Here is a 13,492-nt window from a genome sequence, read left to right as displayed (position 1 = left end):
GTTATGTGAAAAAGCACAATATGCCAAAGAATCATGGAGGATGATGCCCCTAGCCCTGCCACAGACCAGGAATTAAACCTGTGCTTCACTAAATGATATAGAACCACCTCCCTCAATTGGCCCCTGGACCCACCTTGGCTCGCAATGAATCCATCTCTGAAACTCAGCAGAGACATAACTGGTGCTCCTGATCTGTGGATGACTTGTACTGGAGTCCTAGGATATAGAATAAATACAGCGATTTTACTGTTTCCCTTAAAAAGCAATACTTGACTACATTCAACCTACAGTACTAACTGCGGAACAGCACACTGGACAAATGTGGACAGAGGTTAAACATTCACATGGTTTTTTTCCTGGCAAGATCCTTACTTAGATGGTGGATCAAAGTAGTCCATTCAAAACCACCTTGGAGGGAATCTAAACATGTCTCTAAATATGTTAATGAGCTGAATAAACTAAGTAACCACTGATATTTCCAGTTTTTAGGGGAAGTCTGACAAGGGTTTAAGATAACAATGTTAACAATATGTTAATCTCTTTATAGACAGAATTAAGTCAGCTGTGATATATTAACATTGTTAGGACTCTGTAAAATCAAACAGAAAGATGCGAATAAATTTTTATAATTGATGATTTTATAATTTTTATAGTTATGAGATTTTATAACAATGATCAGATTCCCTATCTCTATGGAAGCAAAAACAAGTACAAAAATAAAGTAACTTAAATTATGGAAGAAAAGGTATATGCTAGTCACTCTTTAGTCGAAATTTTTTCACTGCTCTTGGAATAAACTGCTTGGGATGGTATATAAGTCCTTTCTAAGCAAATTCCAGTTTTCCTGTCTGGCATCACTTCTCATCACTACTCCACTGGCAGGGTATATATTTGTCCTGTCAAACTACTTCAGAGATACCTTACAGAGCCATACTTTCACATGCCTTCATGCCTCTCTATATGCTATTCTACCTAAGGCAGGTCTTTCTTTTCTTTACTTGGTAACTTTCTGCTAGACAAGATCGATTAAAGCTGCATTTCCTCAGAGCAGTCTCACTTTTTTTTCTCTCTTTCTCGGTGCTTCCTCAAATTCTTGAGATCACTGATCACACTGTCCTAACAATCTTTTACTTGTCCATCTTTATTATTAGACTCCAAATGCCTCAAAGGCAGAGCCTTTATCTTTTATTTCTGTTGTATGGTGCCCTGAACAAAGCCTAATGCCTACGGGAGCCATTCAATAAGTATCAGTTGAACAAAGGAAGGAAGCAGAAAGAGGAAAGTGACAGTAGAAAATGTTAAGTCCTGGGACAAACAGGTTATGGATTCTTTTTGGATATTTGTAAGACCAGGATAAAGCCTGTATAAGATAGGTTATGATCACAGCCAAATAAAGAATCAGAGCTGGCTTACTTGAACTATAAATGATCAATTTCAGCCCAACCCAGATGTAATACCATGAAGAAAATTACTAAAAGGTTTTATACAATTATTTTGAGATGTTAGTTCATTATTTAAGCTTAATTTACAAAGCAATCATGACAGTATGAATCAAATTACCTTTCAATGTGATTCCAGGAATAATAAGAACAATCTGACAATTCACACTGGAAAGCCTTTATAAATGGAAAAATATACCCTTGATTCAACAGCCATCTATATGCCAGATTAAATCACTGTGAAAGCCAATAAAAATTTCCACTCTGCAGAAGACCTGTATCATGCAAATGAATGGTGACTCACCTTGGACTCCTTACATCCAGCTGATAAATGTTTCCATCCTGTGTCCCAGCCAATAGCAAGAAGCCAGAGAGAAAAGTACAGCAGTTGAAGGAATCTGAGCCAATAAAGAGGAACAGCTGGGAACAAGTAGGAGACAAAGATGCTGTTTAAAGGTTCATTTGTTTCCAGGAATAAACAGGCACCAAGAAAAGAAGAATTTCACTATTTTTAGTATAGAATTTCTTTCTTCTCCTTTTAAGAACTCCTGATCTAAACTAAGTATTCACCAACAACTGAGGGGGAAGCACTCCCAGGATTTCAGGAACCTGAGGCTGGCTGAGGACTTAGGCAGGTTATATAATATCATAGTCTAAGGCAGCAGTTTTCACACTATTTCCCCTCAACACATTGACTCATGGGATCCTCAACACCAAAAATCATTCTTTCCCTGTTTTCAGCACAACCTTCCATTTGCTAAACACTTGCAATTCACACATTTAAGTTTTGCTTCAAGACACTGGGGACAATCTTTTGAAGGTAAAGAAACATACTTAATGTGGCAATTTAAGAAATCACAATTTACCCATGTACTTAAGAAAATAAAAAACTATTAGATTTTTATTTCTTACTATTAGTTCAAAGAGTAAAGTTTGAATGTTCTAAAAAAAAAAGAAACAAACAAAACAAACAAAACCCTCTGACTTCCCTTTGGAAGTAAAAGCCAGCATGGAAATTCAGAGTGCAAAGGCAGTATGATCAAAAATAGCGATGCTCCCAGAATAAACTTTGAAAATGGAAACATCACCAGCACAACGAAGTAATGAGATGAAATGAAAATACAAAGTCTGTGGCCAAACCAAATCATTAATGTTGTCTGGGTGATGATGACAGCAACTGGAAAGAAATTTAATCAATCTAATCTCAAGGAACTCCAAGTTTAATTAAGAACATAGCCTGCGTGGCAAAATCTCAGGAAATGAAGGAAGAAAACCCCATTCTTCTATAAGAGGCATTCTTGTCACTAATTAATTGAGAGCCCTGAATGCATAAGACCTTTACTAAAAAAATCTCCACATTACCTTAGAGGAGGAAGAAAATCTATAGAACCTCATCATTTTACATGTAGCACACTAAGGGCCTGTGGGAAAGTGACTTAATAAAGGTCACAAAGCAGTAGGTCATTTAATATTATCACATAGCCCTACGTATAAGTCCTACTATGACAAGTTTAGTGATGAGGAAACAGGCTCAGAGAGGTTAAGTAATGAGTCCAATGTCATAGCCATTAGGAAGAGCTAGAATTTAAATGTTGCCCTTATCCCATACCACATGCTCTCAATTACTATACTGTACTGCCTTTCACACATGCAGCTTCCGCAAAAGGTGAATATACAGAGAAATCAGAAATGTTTTCGAAACAGCTTTCCAAGAATCAGCGTGACCCAGGTTGCCCCAGTGTTCAAAGGTCTTAGAGGAACCACTTGCCGGCTGCCTGCTCTGCAGTCCCAAGCACTGAAGTTTCTTATCTTCTCGAGCCAACAGCAGCATTTTCGACTCTGTTCCAACCTCTCGTTCACCTGCATGACAGATAAGCTATGTCAATAATGGGCTAGGATGATCAGCTGGCAGTACTCAGAAAGCATAGCTATTGACAGCTGTTTACTGAATTACTCTGCTAGTCATTCACTTAATTGTTTTAAAAAACATTTATTATGTTCTATATCTTGACACTGGTATTGTTTATATGACTGTACATATTTATCAAAACAGAACTGTGTGATTTAAAAAAAGTGACTTTTACTATATGTAAAATATACCTCAATAAACCCAATTTAAAAATATTATGATTATCAAGTCCTTTGTAATACGGAAAGATACCATACTTGGAACAATGTACAGAGTACAATGCTAAAAAAGTAAGGCCAAACATATGTAACAATATAAAAGGAGGCTGCTGGAGGAGAGGAGGGACACAGGAGAGTGATACAGCTCAATTTACCTTTTCTAAAAAGTAATTTTATTTATTTTTGGCTGTGCTGGGTCTTTGTTGCTGTGTGGGCTTTTTCTCTAGTTTTGGCAAGCAGGGCCACCATCTAGTTGCGGTACGTGGGCTTCACACTGCAGTGGCTTGTCTTGTGGTGGAGCACAGGCTCAATAGTTGTGCATGGGCTTAGTTGTCCCACGGCATGTGGGATCTTCCCGGACCAGGGATCAAACCTGTGTCTCCTGCACTGGCAGGTGGATTCTTCACCACTGAGCCACCAGGGAAGCCCTGAACTTATGTTTTCTAAATGAGCGTGATGATTCCTATGAGAATGGATTACAGAACAGAGCAGGCAACAGGTAACGGCAGACTGAATCAGGATGCTGGCAGGAAGAAGAGAGACCTGGAGGGAGAGGGTGAGGTGGAAAAATAAGAAACATTCTGAAGGCAGAGATGACAGACTTTGCTGACGTGGGACAAGAGGAAAGGTGGCGGTGGATCTTCAATGACTCTTAGGCTTTGGGTTTAAGCAAGGAGATGGTGGTATCATTAACTGAGATGGGATAAAACAGATTTTGGCTTGGAAAGAATCAAATGCTCCATACAATAAGTTCAAGCTGTCTATTAGACATTTAAATAGAGTCTAAAATGTAAGTAAAAGATCTATGCTTTACATATATTTTTGGAAATCACCAGCTTAAATACAATATTGAAAGTCATGGAAATGATAAGATCACCTAAGAGAGTAACTGCAGGGCTGAGTGCCCTCCATATTTAACAGTAGAAAAAAGGAAACATACAAAAGGAGACTAAGAAGCAGTAGCCAATGAGCCATAAAGAAAAGCAGTGTCGTGTGGTATTACAGAAGCCAAGAAAGAACAGTGTCCTGAAAAGAAGAGTGTACTATGCTGCAACCTATTGAGAATTTGGAAAGATAACCACAGAGAAGTAACACTGGATTACACAACATAGAGTCGCCGGTGACCTTGACAAGAGCTGCTGCCAGTTAAGTAGCTGGGGCACAAACCCACCTAGGACAGGCTGAAGAATAAGTAGAAAGTGAGGAAACAGAAAACAAGAATACCTTCGTTTAAATTACTTTAAACCAACTGATTTTTAAAAACTCAACCTTATTTTAAGTAATATCTGTGAAATCTTAGGTTTGAAGTGAGATGTGTGTGTATTAATATTTAACTTAAAAATGAGTACTGCCTGAAATGATCTTGTTTACCACTAGCTGCACATGCATCACACTTTGGGGAACAGACATTTCCTATTAATCCGTTGTGGCGCTAGTGGTAAAGAACCTGCCTGCCAATGCACGAGACACAGAGACACAGGTTCAACCCCTGGATCAGGAATCTCCCCTGGAGAAGGAAATGGCAACCCATTCCAGTATTCTTGCCTGGAGAATCCCTTGGCCAGAGGAGCCTGGTGGGCTACAGCCCACAGGGTGGCAAAGAGTCAGACACAACTGAAGCAACTTAGCACACGCACATCCCATGGCTATTCAGTTCCTGTATCTTGGATTTCCTTTCACAATCCATTAATTACCAAAGAGGGGCCAGGCTAGTAATCATAACCGTTTTGGTTCTTGGACCATGGTGCATCTATATGGGAAGTTTAAGAGAATGAGAATACCGTCTATAATGATGGGCAAAATTAACCCAAATATACAGAGGAATACTTAGAGCAGTTTTATTCATAATTGCCCAAACTTGGAAACAACTAAGATGTCCTTCAGTAGATGAATGTATGAATAAACTGAGGTACATTCAGACAATGGAATACTGTTCAATGCTTAAAATACTGTTCAATGTTTAAAAGAAATGAGCTATCAAGGCACAAAAAGACCCAGAGGAACCTTAAACGCATACTACTAAGTGAAAGAAGCCAATCTGAAAAGGCTACATAGTTTATGATTTCAAAATTCTGGAAAAGGCAACATCATGAAGACAGTAAAAATATCAGTGGTTGCCAAGGGTTATAGGAAAGAAAGGAACAAATTGGTAGAGCAAAGACAATTTTTCAGATAGTGAAATTTATGCATGATACTATAATGACAGATACATGACACTGTACATTTGTTCAAACCCACAGAATATACAACATCAAGAGTGAATCGAAATGTCAACCTTGAACTTTGAGTGTTAATGATGTATCAGTATAGGTCTATCAACATAACAAATTTACCACTCTGTGGGGGATGCCAATATCAAGGGAGGGTATGCATTTGTGGGGGCAGAGGGTATACTAGAACTCTGTACTTTCTGTTCAATTTTATGTGGACAGGGAGGCCTGGCGTGCTGTGATTCATGGGGTCGCAGAGTCAGACACGACTGAGCGACTGAACTGAACTGAACTGAACTGTTCTAGAATTGATGCTTTTGAACTGTGGTGTTGGAGAAGACTCTTGAGAGTCCCTTGGACTGCAATGAGATCCAACCAGTCCATTCTAAAGGAGATCAGTCCTGGGTGTTCATTGGAAGGACTGATGCTAAAGCTGAAACTCCAATACTTTGGCCACCTCATGTGAAGAGTTGACTCACTGGAAAAGACCCTGATGCTGGGAGGGATTGGGGGCAGGAGGAGAAGGGGACGACAGAGGATGAGATGGCTGGATGGCATCACCAACTTGATGGACATGAGCTTCAGTGAACTCCGCGAGTTGGTGATGGACAGGGAGGCCTGGCGTGCTGTGATTCATGGGGTTGCAAAGAGTCGGACACGACTGAGCGACTGAACTGAACTGCTCTAGAGGCAGAGATACTGGGAGAAAAACAGTCCTCTGTTTCCATCAGAGAAGCAAATATGTTATAATCACAGGAAAATAAGAAAAGAACACAAGTTGCCTTATCAAGATCTCTATCATTCTGACTCACCAGAACTATCCTTCTACTCACATATTTCCCTCTACGAAGCTTATAACAACTTCTGGCCCAGGCAAGCATACCTCTACCCAACGGATAATTTTACCTTCATACTGTTTTTTAATGTGAACTGACTACCTCTACCCCTGCCTTAGGTCCCATTCTCCCATCTTTCCCAGTTCAACTTGAATCCATCCTGCAAGGTTCAAGTCAACTTCTTTTGTGACTCCTTTCTCATCTATACTAACCTAAAACACTCTCTTCTTGAAAAAAAAAAACAAAACTTACTATATTTGCATTCAGTGAATCATTATTTTAGCTAAAACTGCATTGCTCTCTGTTTTACAGGGATTAGCCTCAACTGCTAAATTAAACTGTACTTACTCAAATGTAGTAACTATGACATATACTTCCTTTGTAAATTCAAAGCAACACAAACGTAGTAGATGTGCAATATATATTAGTCTTATGATGAAAACAGAAATACCTACAGAGCAGGAAAGGAGGAGGAAGAAAAGGAGAAACTAAGGCAAACACTGGAGGAATCTAAAGAAACAAATTCATATACTGTCATCAACTCACTGGGCATCTGCTCAGGGGAGCCGAGGTTTATCGAGTTGTCAGCAGCACCCACAGCCACTCCATTGATGGAAGAACCACAGTCTGCAATGACTCCCAGGCAGGCTGAGCGCCCACAATCCCAAAGTCGTGCTGTCCCATCACGAGAACCAGATACCACATTCTTCCCCCGATCAACAATGGCTGTATCCAGGATACCTGGCGAGAGAAAAAATAAAAGACCATAAGAAGGAGTAGATAGTAAAGGAACTAAAGGGCAGAGTACATGCATGGATCTGCATAAATGACTATTTCTTTACAAATGAGTACTGGATATGTACTACATGCTAGGCACTTTCAAGTGCCAGAAAAACAGAAATAAACAGAACAGAGTCCCTGTTTCAAAGACTAGCTATGAGAAACAGACATGGAAAAAGGAGCTTTGGATTTAATTTTTAGTGGCATGTCCTAGAGCTGTGGTTTTCCAGGGTTTTTGAGGGGTTTTTTTTTTGGCTTTAAAACATGTTTTTTAAAAACAAAAGTTAAGAAGTCATTTTAGGCAGTTCAGAATGAAAATTACTGTCTTAAAAGCTCCTGCAGATTCCACTGAGGAGTAACTAAAAGGGTTAGTCTCCTCTTCATAAAAAAGGATGTGACTTCTCATCTGGCCAAGATCAAATAGCTCCATTCCTCCCAGGTCCTTCCCTTAAAACTGAAAAAACCTGGACATAAGACAACAAGCAAGCTCAGGCAGGTTGAAAGATGTAGGAAGAAGGCAGTTCACCTGGGGACCTCAGGATTTGAAGAACAACAGGGAAATGAGTTTCCCTGCATTTCCTTACTGCCTCCCATATATCCTAGACAGGACACTGCTGAAGCCTCTAACATAGAACTGATTTTTTTTTTAAGTCACAAATTAAAAATAATAGCAAAAAACAAACAACTCCAAGGAAAGTCTGTTGCTTCTAGGCAGAAGATTGAGAAAAGGGTGGCCTAACAGAATAGAAAACATTTTGGCAATATCCATCTTCCCCAAAAAGCAAAAGAAAAATTGCTACCTCCCCCGCTTAAAGTTTCACTGGGGCTGAACAGGGAGAGATCTTCTATCCCAATCCCACAAAGAAGGAGACAGAACTCCAATTTTCCCCACCAACGAGGCTGAGCAGGTCCAACAGGGTACTGTCAGTGGGGAACTGAGCCTCTACTCTCACCCATGGGGGAAAGAGGTAATCTTTCCCGAGGGAGCAGGAAGTAACACTCCACTATGCCCAACCCCTCCCTTGGTGTCAGTCCGCAGGGAACAGAGTTTATAGGCCCACAGGGAGGCAAGGAAGTGGTGTAAAGTTAAGGTGATGCAAGTTGGTGCCCCACTTTCACCAGGAAGGCATCAGCACAGTCAAGGGGAAGCTGAGCTTCTACCTCACCTGTTTGGAAAGAGATAGTGTGAGCCAGTGCTCCACTTTTGCCAAAGCAGTGTTATTAGAGGAACCCAGCAGGAAGCTGAGTATATACACCTCCTGGGCCCTTGCATCATACCGCGACAGGGGACTACCTGCTAAAAAAGATCAAACAAGATCCAGAGTGTTATAAGATCCAAAATGTCCACAGATTTTATAATTTTCGAAGCCCTTGTTGCCTGTTATCTATTTGCTATGATGCCTGGCCTCAGGAGCACACAGCATAAAAAGGTAGAGACAGTCATGGACATAAAGAGCTACAATTCAGAGACATATGTGTGGTAACACAGGACTGCAGAGTAGAAAGGGAATCCGACCCTACGGTGATACAGGCAGGGCTAGTACTCACTTTATTAAAACCCATGTAATTATCCTATTACAGGTGCCCAATAAACACTTGCAGGCTGAGTGATGAGTACCTGACCAAAGGTTACTGAAGTAATAAACACATGCTCTTTGGCTTGTTCCTATTTCTCTCAAGATGAGATGACTTCATATATACAAACCTTGACAAAAACTCAACATAAGGCACAAGAGATGCATGACCCATGCAGTTAACAAAAGGCCTCAAGTCCTACTGAAAATTTTACTCTGAAAGCCTTTTTCAGAAAAAGATGTATTTATAAAAAATGCCACAAATTGAAAAAGTAGCCAATCTGGGGGCTGTTTGAGAAAATATGATTAGAGACAACTCAGGTAGGACTTAAGTCACAGGGTAAGTTACCAAATATATCCAATTTAAAATAAAAATTAAATACAACTTATGTAGCTGGTTATAGTTATCGAAAAAATAAAATGTAATCCTCATAATTATATATCACCTGGACAAGGGCCAAATAGTTAAGCTTTCAAAAGTAGCCTTTCCCTCAGAAGTAGATTGAAGGAGGCAACATGTCTTATTGCTATTTTACAGTTCTTACTTATAACATACTTTGTAAGTCACCTTTCCGGTCTATTTCCACAACACAGCATTCTAGCTAGAAAAGGATTTTAATCTTTTTAAGAATCATGGAGAATCACCAATAGGAACATAAGGAAGGGCCTTCAGCTCTTACCAAGAAATCAAAGATTTATTTATATCCTTATTGGAAAGTTCCAACCACTATTTAAAAATACTGAGTCCCATGGAAGTGATACAAACTTTAAAGAACAAATAGTTATGAAAAATATGTACCCAAGGAGGATGCTACTGTGGCTAGGGAGCTGTGAATGGTATTAACTGTGTACAAATTTCAACTAATACTCAATAAAGAGGTTGAAAGTCTTCCCTTTTTATGAAAAGTAGAATGGAAAACTATCACCCCCTCTCTAATAAAATGTCACTCACAACATAGAGGCATCTAGTGTGAGTCTCTTCACTCTTAGGTGGGAAGAATAAAAGAAAGAGAAGCCTTATAGGAGCAGGAATCTGTGAGGAATGACTTTAAGAAAAAGCTGTAAAAGGAGTAGGAATGTCTTTGTAGGAGGAGTAGCCATACATAACGACGTAACAGAGCTGCCAAGGCTTTAGTTAATCAAACCAAACAGAGTCTTCAACATATAAACCAAGAAGAAAAAAAATTGCATTCAAGAAAAGATTCAGCTGATTGACATAAAACATCCTAACCAAAGTCTGGGAAATAAGAATAAGATTAAACTATGCCTGAATAAATATTAGTAAAAAACAGAGCAAATTTCATCTTTCTATACAGGTTTCTAACAAGTTTAATCAATTCAGTTCTCAGAAAATAATGAGTCTTGAAGCATCTTCTATTACTTGGAGGCAGCATATCCTATTTCAGAGAAAGTATATTAGAGTTTGAAAAGAATGGCCCAAGTGCTGAAAATGTAACTTGGTTTCTAAAATGTAAGTATCTTTCCTACATTTGTAAGCAAAAAACCTCAAACAATCAACTGAAATGGCACTTCATTTTTTCTCAATATTTTCAAACATTATGAAAGATCTGGTGCTTACTACAAAAAGTTAAGATTATGAATATATATATCCAAATTCAGCAACCTTAATTAAATGGGCTGGGCAAGTAAAAAACTTCAAACTGATTAAAGTACACTTTAGAGCTACTTAGTAAATTCATACATTACAAACAGAACACTACTCTTAGTTTATTTTTTCATTAGAAAAATTTAGAAACACACAAAAATCTTACCTCTGCTTGTTAATTAAATAATGAACACACTAATCCCTTAATTAAATATAAAATATGTATCTAAAAGTATTAGAAAAGACCAATTACATAACAACTAAGATCAAAAATGTCTATTCTTCTATTAGAAATAAGTTTCTGCTTTTCACAATTGACAAGCATGTTACAACATCACAAGGTTCAACTTGCCTGGCAGAGTTTAAAGTGCAGTGTTACATTTTTAATGAACAACAATAATAATATTCACTGTGCATTTATCTTATACCAGGGACTATGCTAAATCGCTCATATGCACCATCTCTTTTAATACTACTATCCCCATTTTACAGATGAGGAAATAAAGACTCAGAAAAGTTAAGCAACTTTAAAAGGCTTCACAGGTTGTCAAGTGGAAAATTAAGATTTAAACCAAGATTTGTATGTCTCCAAATCCTAAGCTTAACCACTCTACTATACTGCCTCCCTTACTACCATGTTTCCATTTACTAGAAGTAATAAACAAGCCAGGGATTTAAGCTAACAAAAGATTATCCTTTATAGCAGATCTCTATACAAAGCTGCTCTATTAGTGTCCTAATGATTCTTGCAGTAAGCATCAGGTGATGTTCAGTCAAGTCTTCCTTTCATATCTTGCTTGCCAAACTTACCTAGGCAATAAAAGACCATGTTCACTTTTGATACTATCTTCTGCTTTTCTTATTTAATCACCAGCTGTGAAACTACTAAAGATCACAAATGCAGGTAATAATTCTTTACTCTGTTTTTTACATGGTAATCTCAGAAATAGAAAGACTGTAGAAAAGGAGTCACACAGAGCAATCTGGAAGTCAACTGGGTAAAGACAATGACACACATGCTGCTAAGTTACTGGAGACTAATCTTGATTTCGGCTCCATACTTTTTAAGAACTGGGGGTAGTGGTTTGTTCAGTCGCTAAGTTGTGTCCCACTCTTTGCTACTCCATGGACTATAGCCTGCCAGCCTCCTCTGTCCATGGGATTCTCCAGGCAAGAATACTGGAGTGGGTTGCCATTTCCTTCTCCAGGGGATCTTCCCAACCCAGGAATCGAACCCGGGTCTCCTGAATTGCAGGCAGATTCTTTACCAACTGAGCTATGAGGGAAGCCCTTTTTAAGAATGAGCAACCCCAAACCAGTCAGCTAAACAGAACTAACTCAAAAGGAGTATTCAAGACCTGACAGACATTAGCCTGGATCTGACAAATTTATGCTATTTCCCCTAAAAGTTTATTTCTGTTCAATCTAATTACAAAAAAAAAAAAAACCTCTCAAGGAAGAAGAGTCAGTGTTGTTATACTCTGGAGAAGCCCCCACCCCAAAACTTTTCTCTTAAAATAATGGAACAATTATACGAATAAAAGCTTCATTTAGATCAGTGAACACTCTGTATAGTTCACTCAGAGAGACATGTAAGGATTCTTAAGGAAAACTGGGAGACTTAGGATTCATATGGAGGGCACAGTCCATAACTGCAGTAATCCAAAGGTATTCTGAAGTTGAGCGTGCACTGATACTGAATATACATCTTGCTAAGTTCAACATGCAGGGCCATGCCTTGTTTCACTGGAAAGTTGCCCCGTGCCTCACATCTTCAAGGTGGCCAGATTTGAGGTGAATCCCTCAGTGTTCCTCTAGACTCCCCAACTGTACAGGCCACTTTGATGCTTCAGACCTGTCAGTTCTTTGGCCAAAGCTCTAAACATCCCTTCCATTCCCTCTCCACACCCATGTACTTGAGTCTAAGAAGAAAATTCATTTATTTGCCAAGGTTAACATATGTGTTTGCTAGATGATCTATATGTAATCTGACAAACCATTATGAAGAAAAATATTAAAACTTAAAAAATCAACACACAAGTTATTTATAATATAGTCAGATACACAAGGCAAAAACACTGGATTAAATACCATAAGTATAGAGTGATATACAACAAATTCTCAAATGGGTGATGTAGATGATGTGTCTTATGGTCCCAAAGGAGGGATCAAGGTAAGAAATTACTTGAGGATGTTTTTACAGTTTCAAAAATATCCAAACCCGTAAAAATTAGAATGACATATTAATCACTTTTTAAAAAAATATTCCTAATTAAGGATAAAATGTCTAAATATCTTTTTTTCCCAACAAACCAACCAATCATTTAAAGAGGGAAGATGTTCTCACTCTATCTCTACAATCTGATATCAGCAGGTTAGGACCAAGGTCTGACTCATATCTGGTGAGGCAGCCATTTGCAACCCAGCTTTAATTTCAACTCAGCCAAAGGACTAACAAAAACCAGTGGGCACACCTTTCTTTTTTCCCTGCACAAAGCAGATGATCTCCTGTGGTGGTTTTTTTTATCTTATCAATTGCGGAAAACAACTATCTATGTAGGGCAGTTAGTTCTAGATAGCAATAACAAAACTGGGTAGGAAAGGAATTTTTAATCCCTGGGGAAAATACCAACTAGCCAATTAGATAAATTATTTCTGTTTTTGTGAATAACTAGATTCTATCTTTTTGGTGCTTCATTTCTGGGGATCTAATTACAGAAGCCTTTAGGAAAAATCACTCTTCATACCTCCTTTGTGACCTTTGAAGGTCACCACACAGCTAGCATCTTCAGCTGACCATATCTTCAGCTGGGCATCCATTCCCCCACTCAGAACCACAAGGCCTGATGGGAAAAACCTGCAACAATTCACATCAAACACATGTCCTTCCAATACTCTCTGGAAAAACAAAAGAGAATTC

At 38.7% G+C, this 13,492-nt stretch overlaps 1 protein-coding gene across 1 annotated transcript in view; it reads right to left on the bottom strand.

Annotated features, from left to right (window-relative positions):
• PAAF1 (proteasomal ATPase associated factor 1) overlaps window positions 1-13,492 on the bottom strand; it is a 41,166-nt gene that overhangs the window by 9,247 nt on the left and 18,427 nt on the right. Inside the window, exons 6-10 of the mRNA XM_055423650.2 lie at window positions 13,320-13,470; window positions 7,159-7,353; window positions 3,208-3,299; window positions 1,744-1,859; window positions 134-216 (exon numbers count right to left, since the gene is read on the bottom strand). Coding sequence (XP_055279625.2) covers window positions 134-216; window positions 1,744-1,859; window positions 3,208-3,299; window positions 7,159-7,353; window positions 13,320-13,470 — 637 coding nt within the window. The remainder of the gene's footprint in view (window positions 1-133; window positions 217-1,743; window positions 1,860-3,207; window positions 3,300-7,158; window positions 7,354-13,319; window positions 13,471-13,492) is intronic.

Source organism: Moschus berezovskii, chromosome 14, assembly GCF_049115385.1.
Source record: "Moschus berezovskii isolate FMDL1 chromosome 14, NW_MosBer_1.0, whole genome shotgun sequence".
Taxonomy (NCBI): Eukaryota; Metazoa; Chordata; class Mammalia; order Artiodactyla; family Moschidae; genus Moschus; species Moschus berezovskii.
The sequence above is the reverse complement of the archived record's forward strand: the minus strand, read 5'-3'. Positions and strand labels throughout refer to the sequence as shown.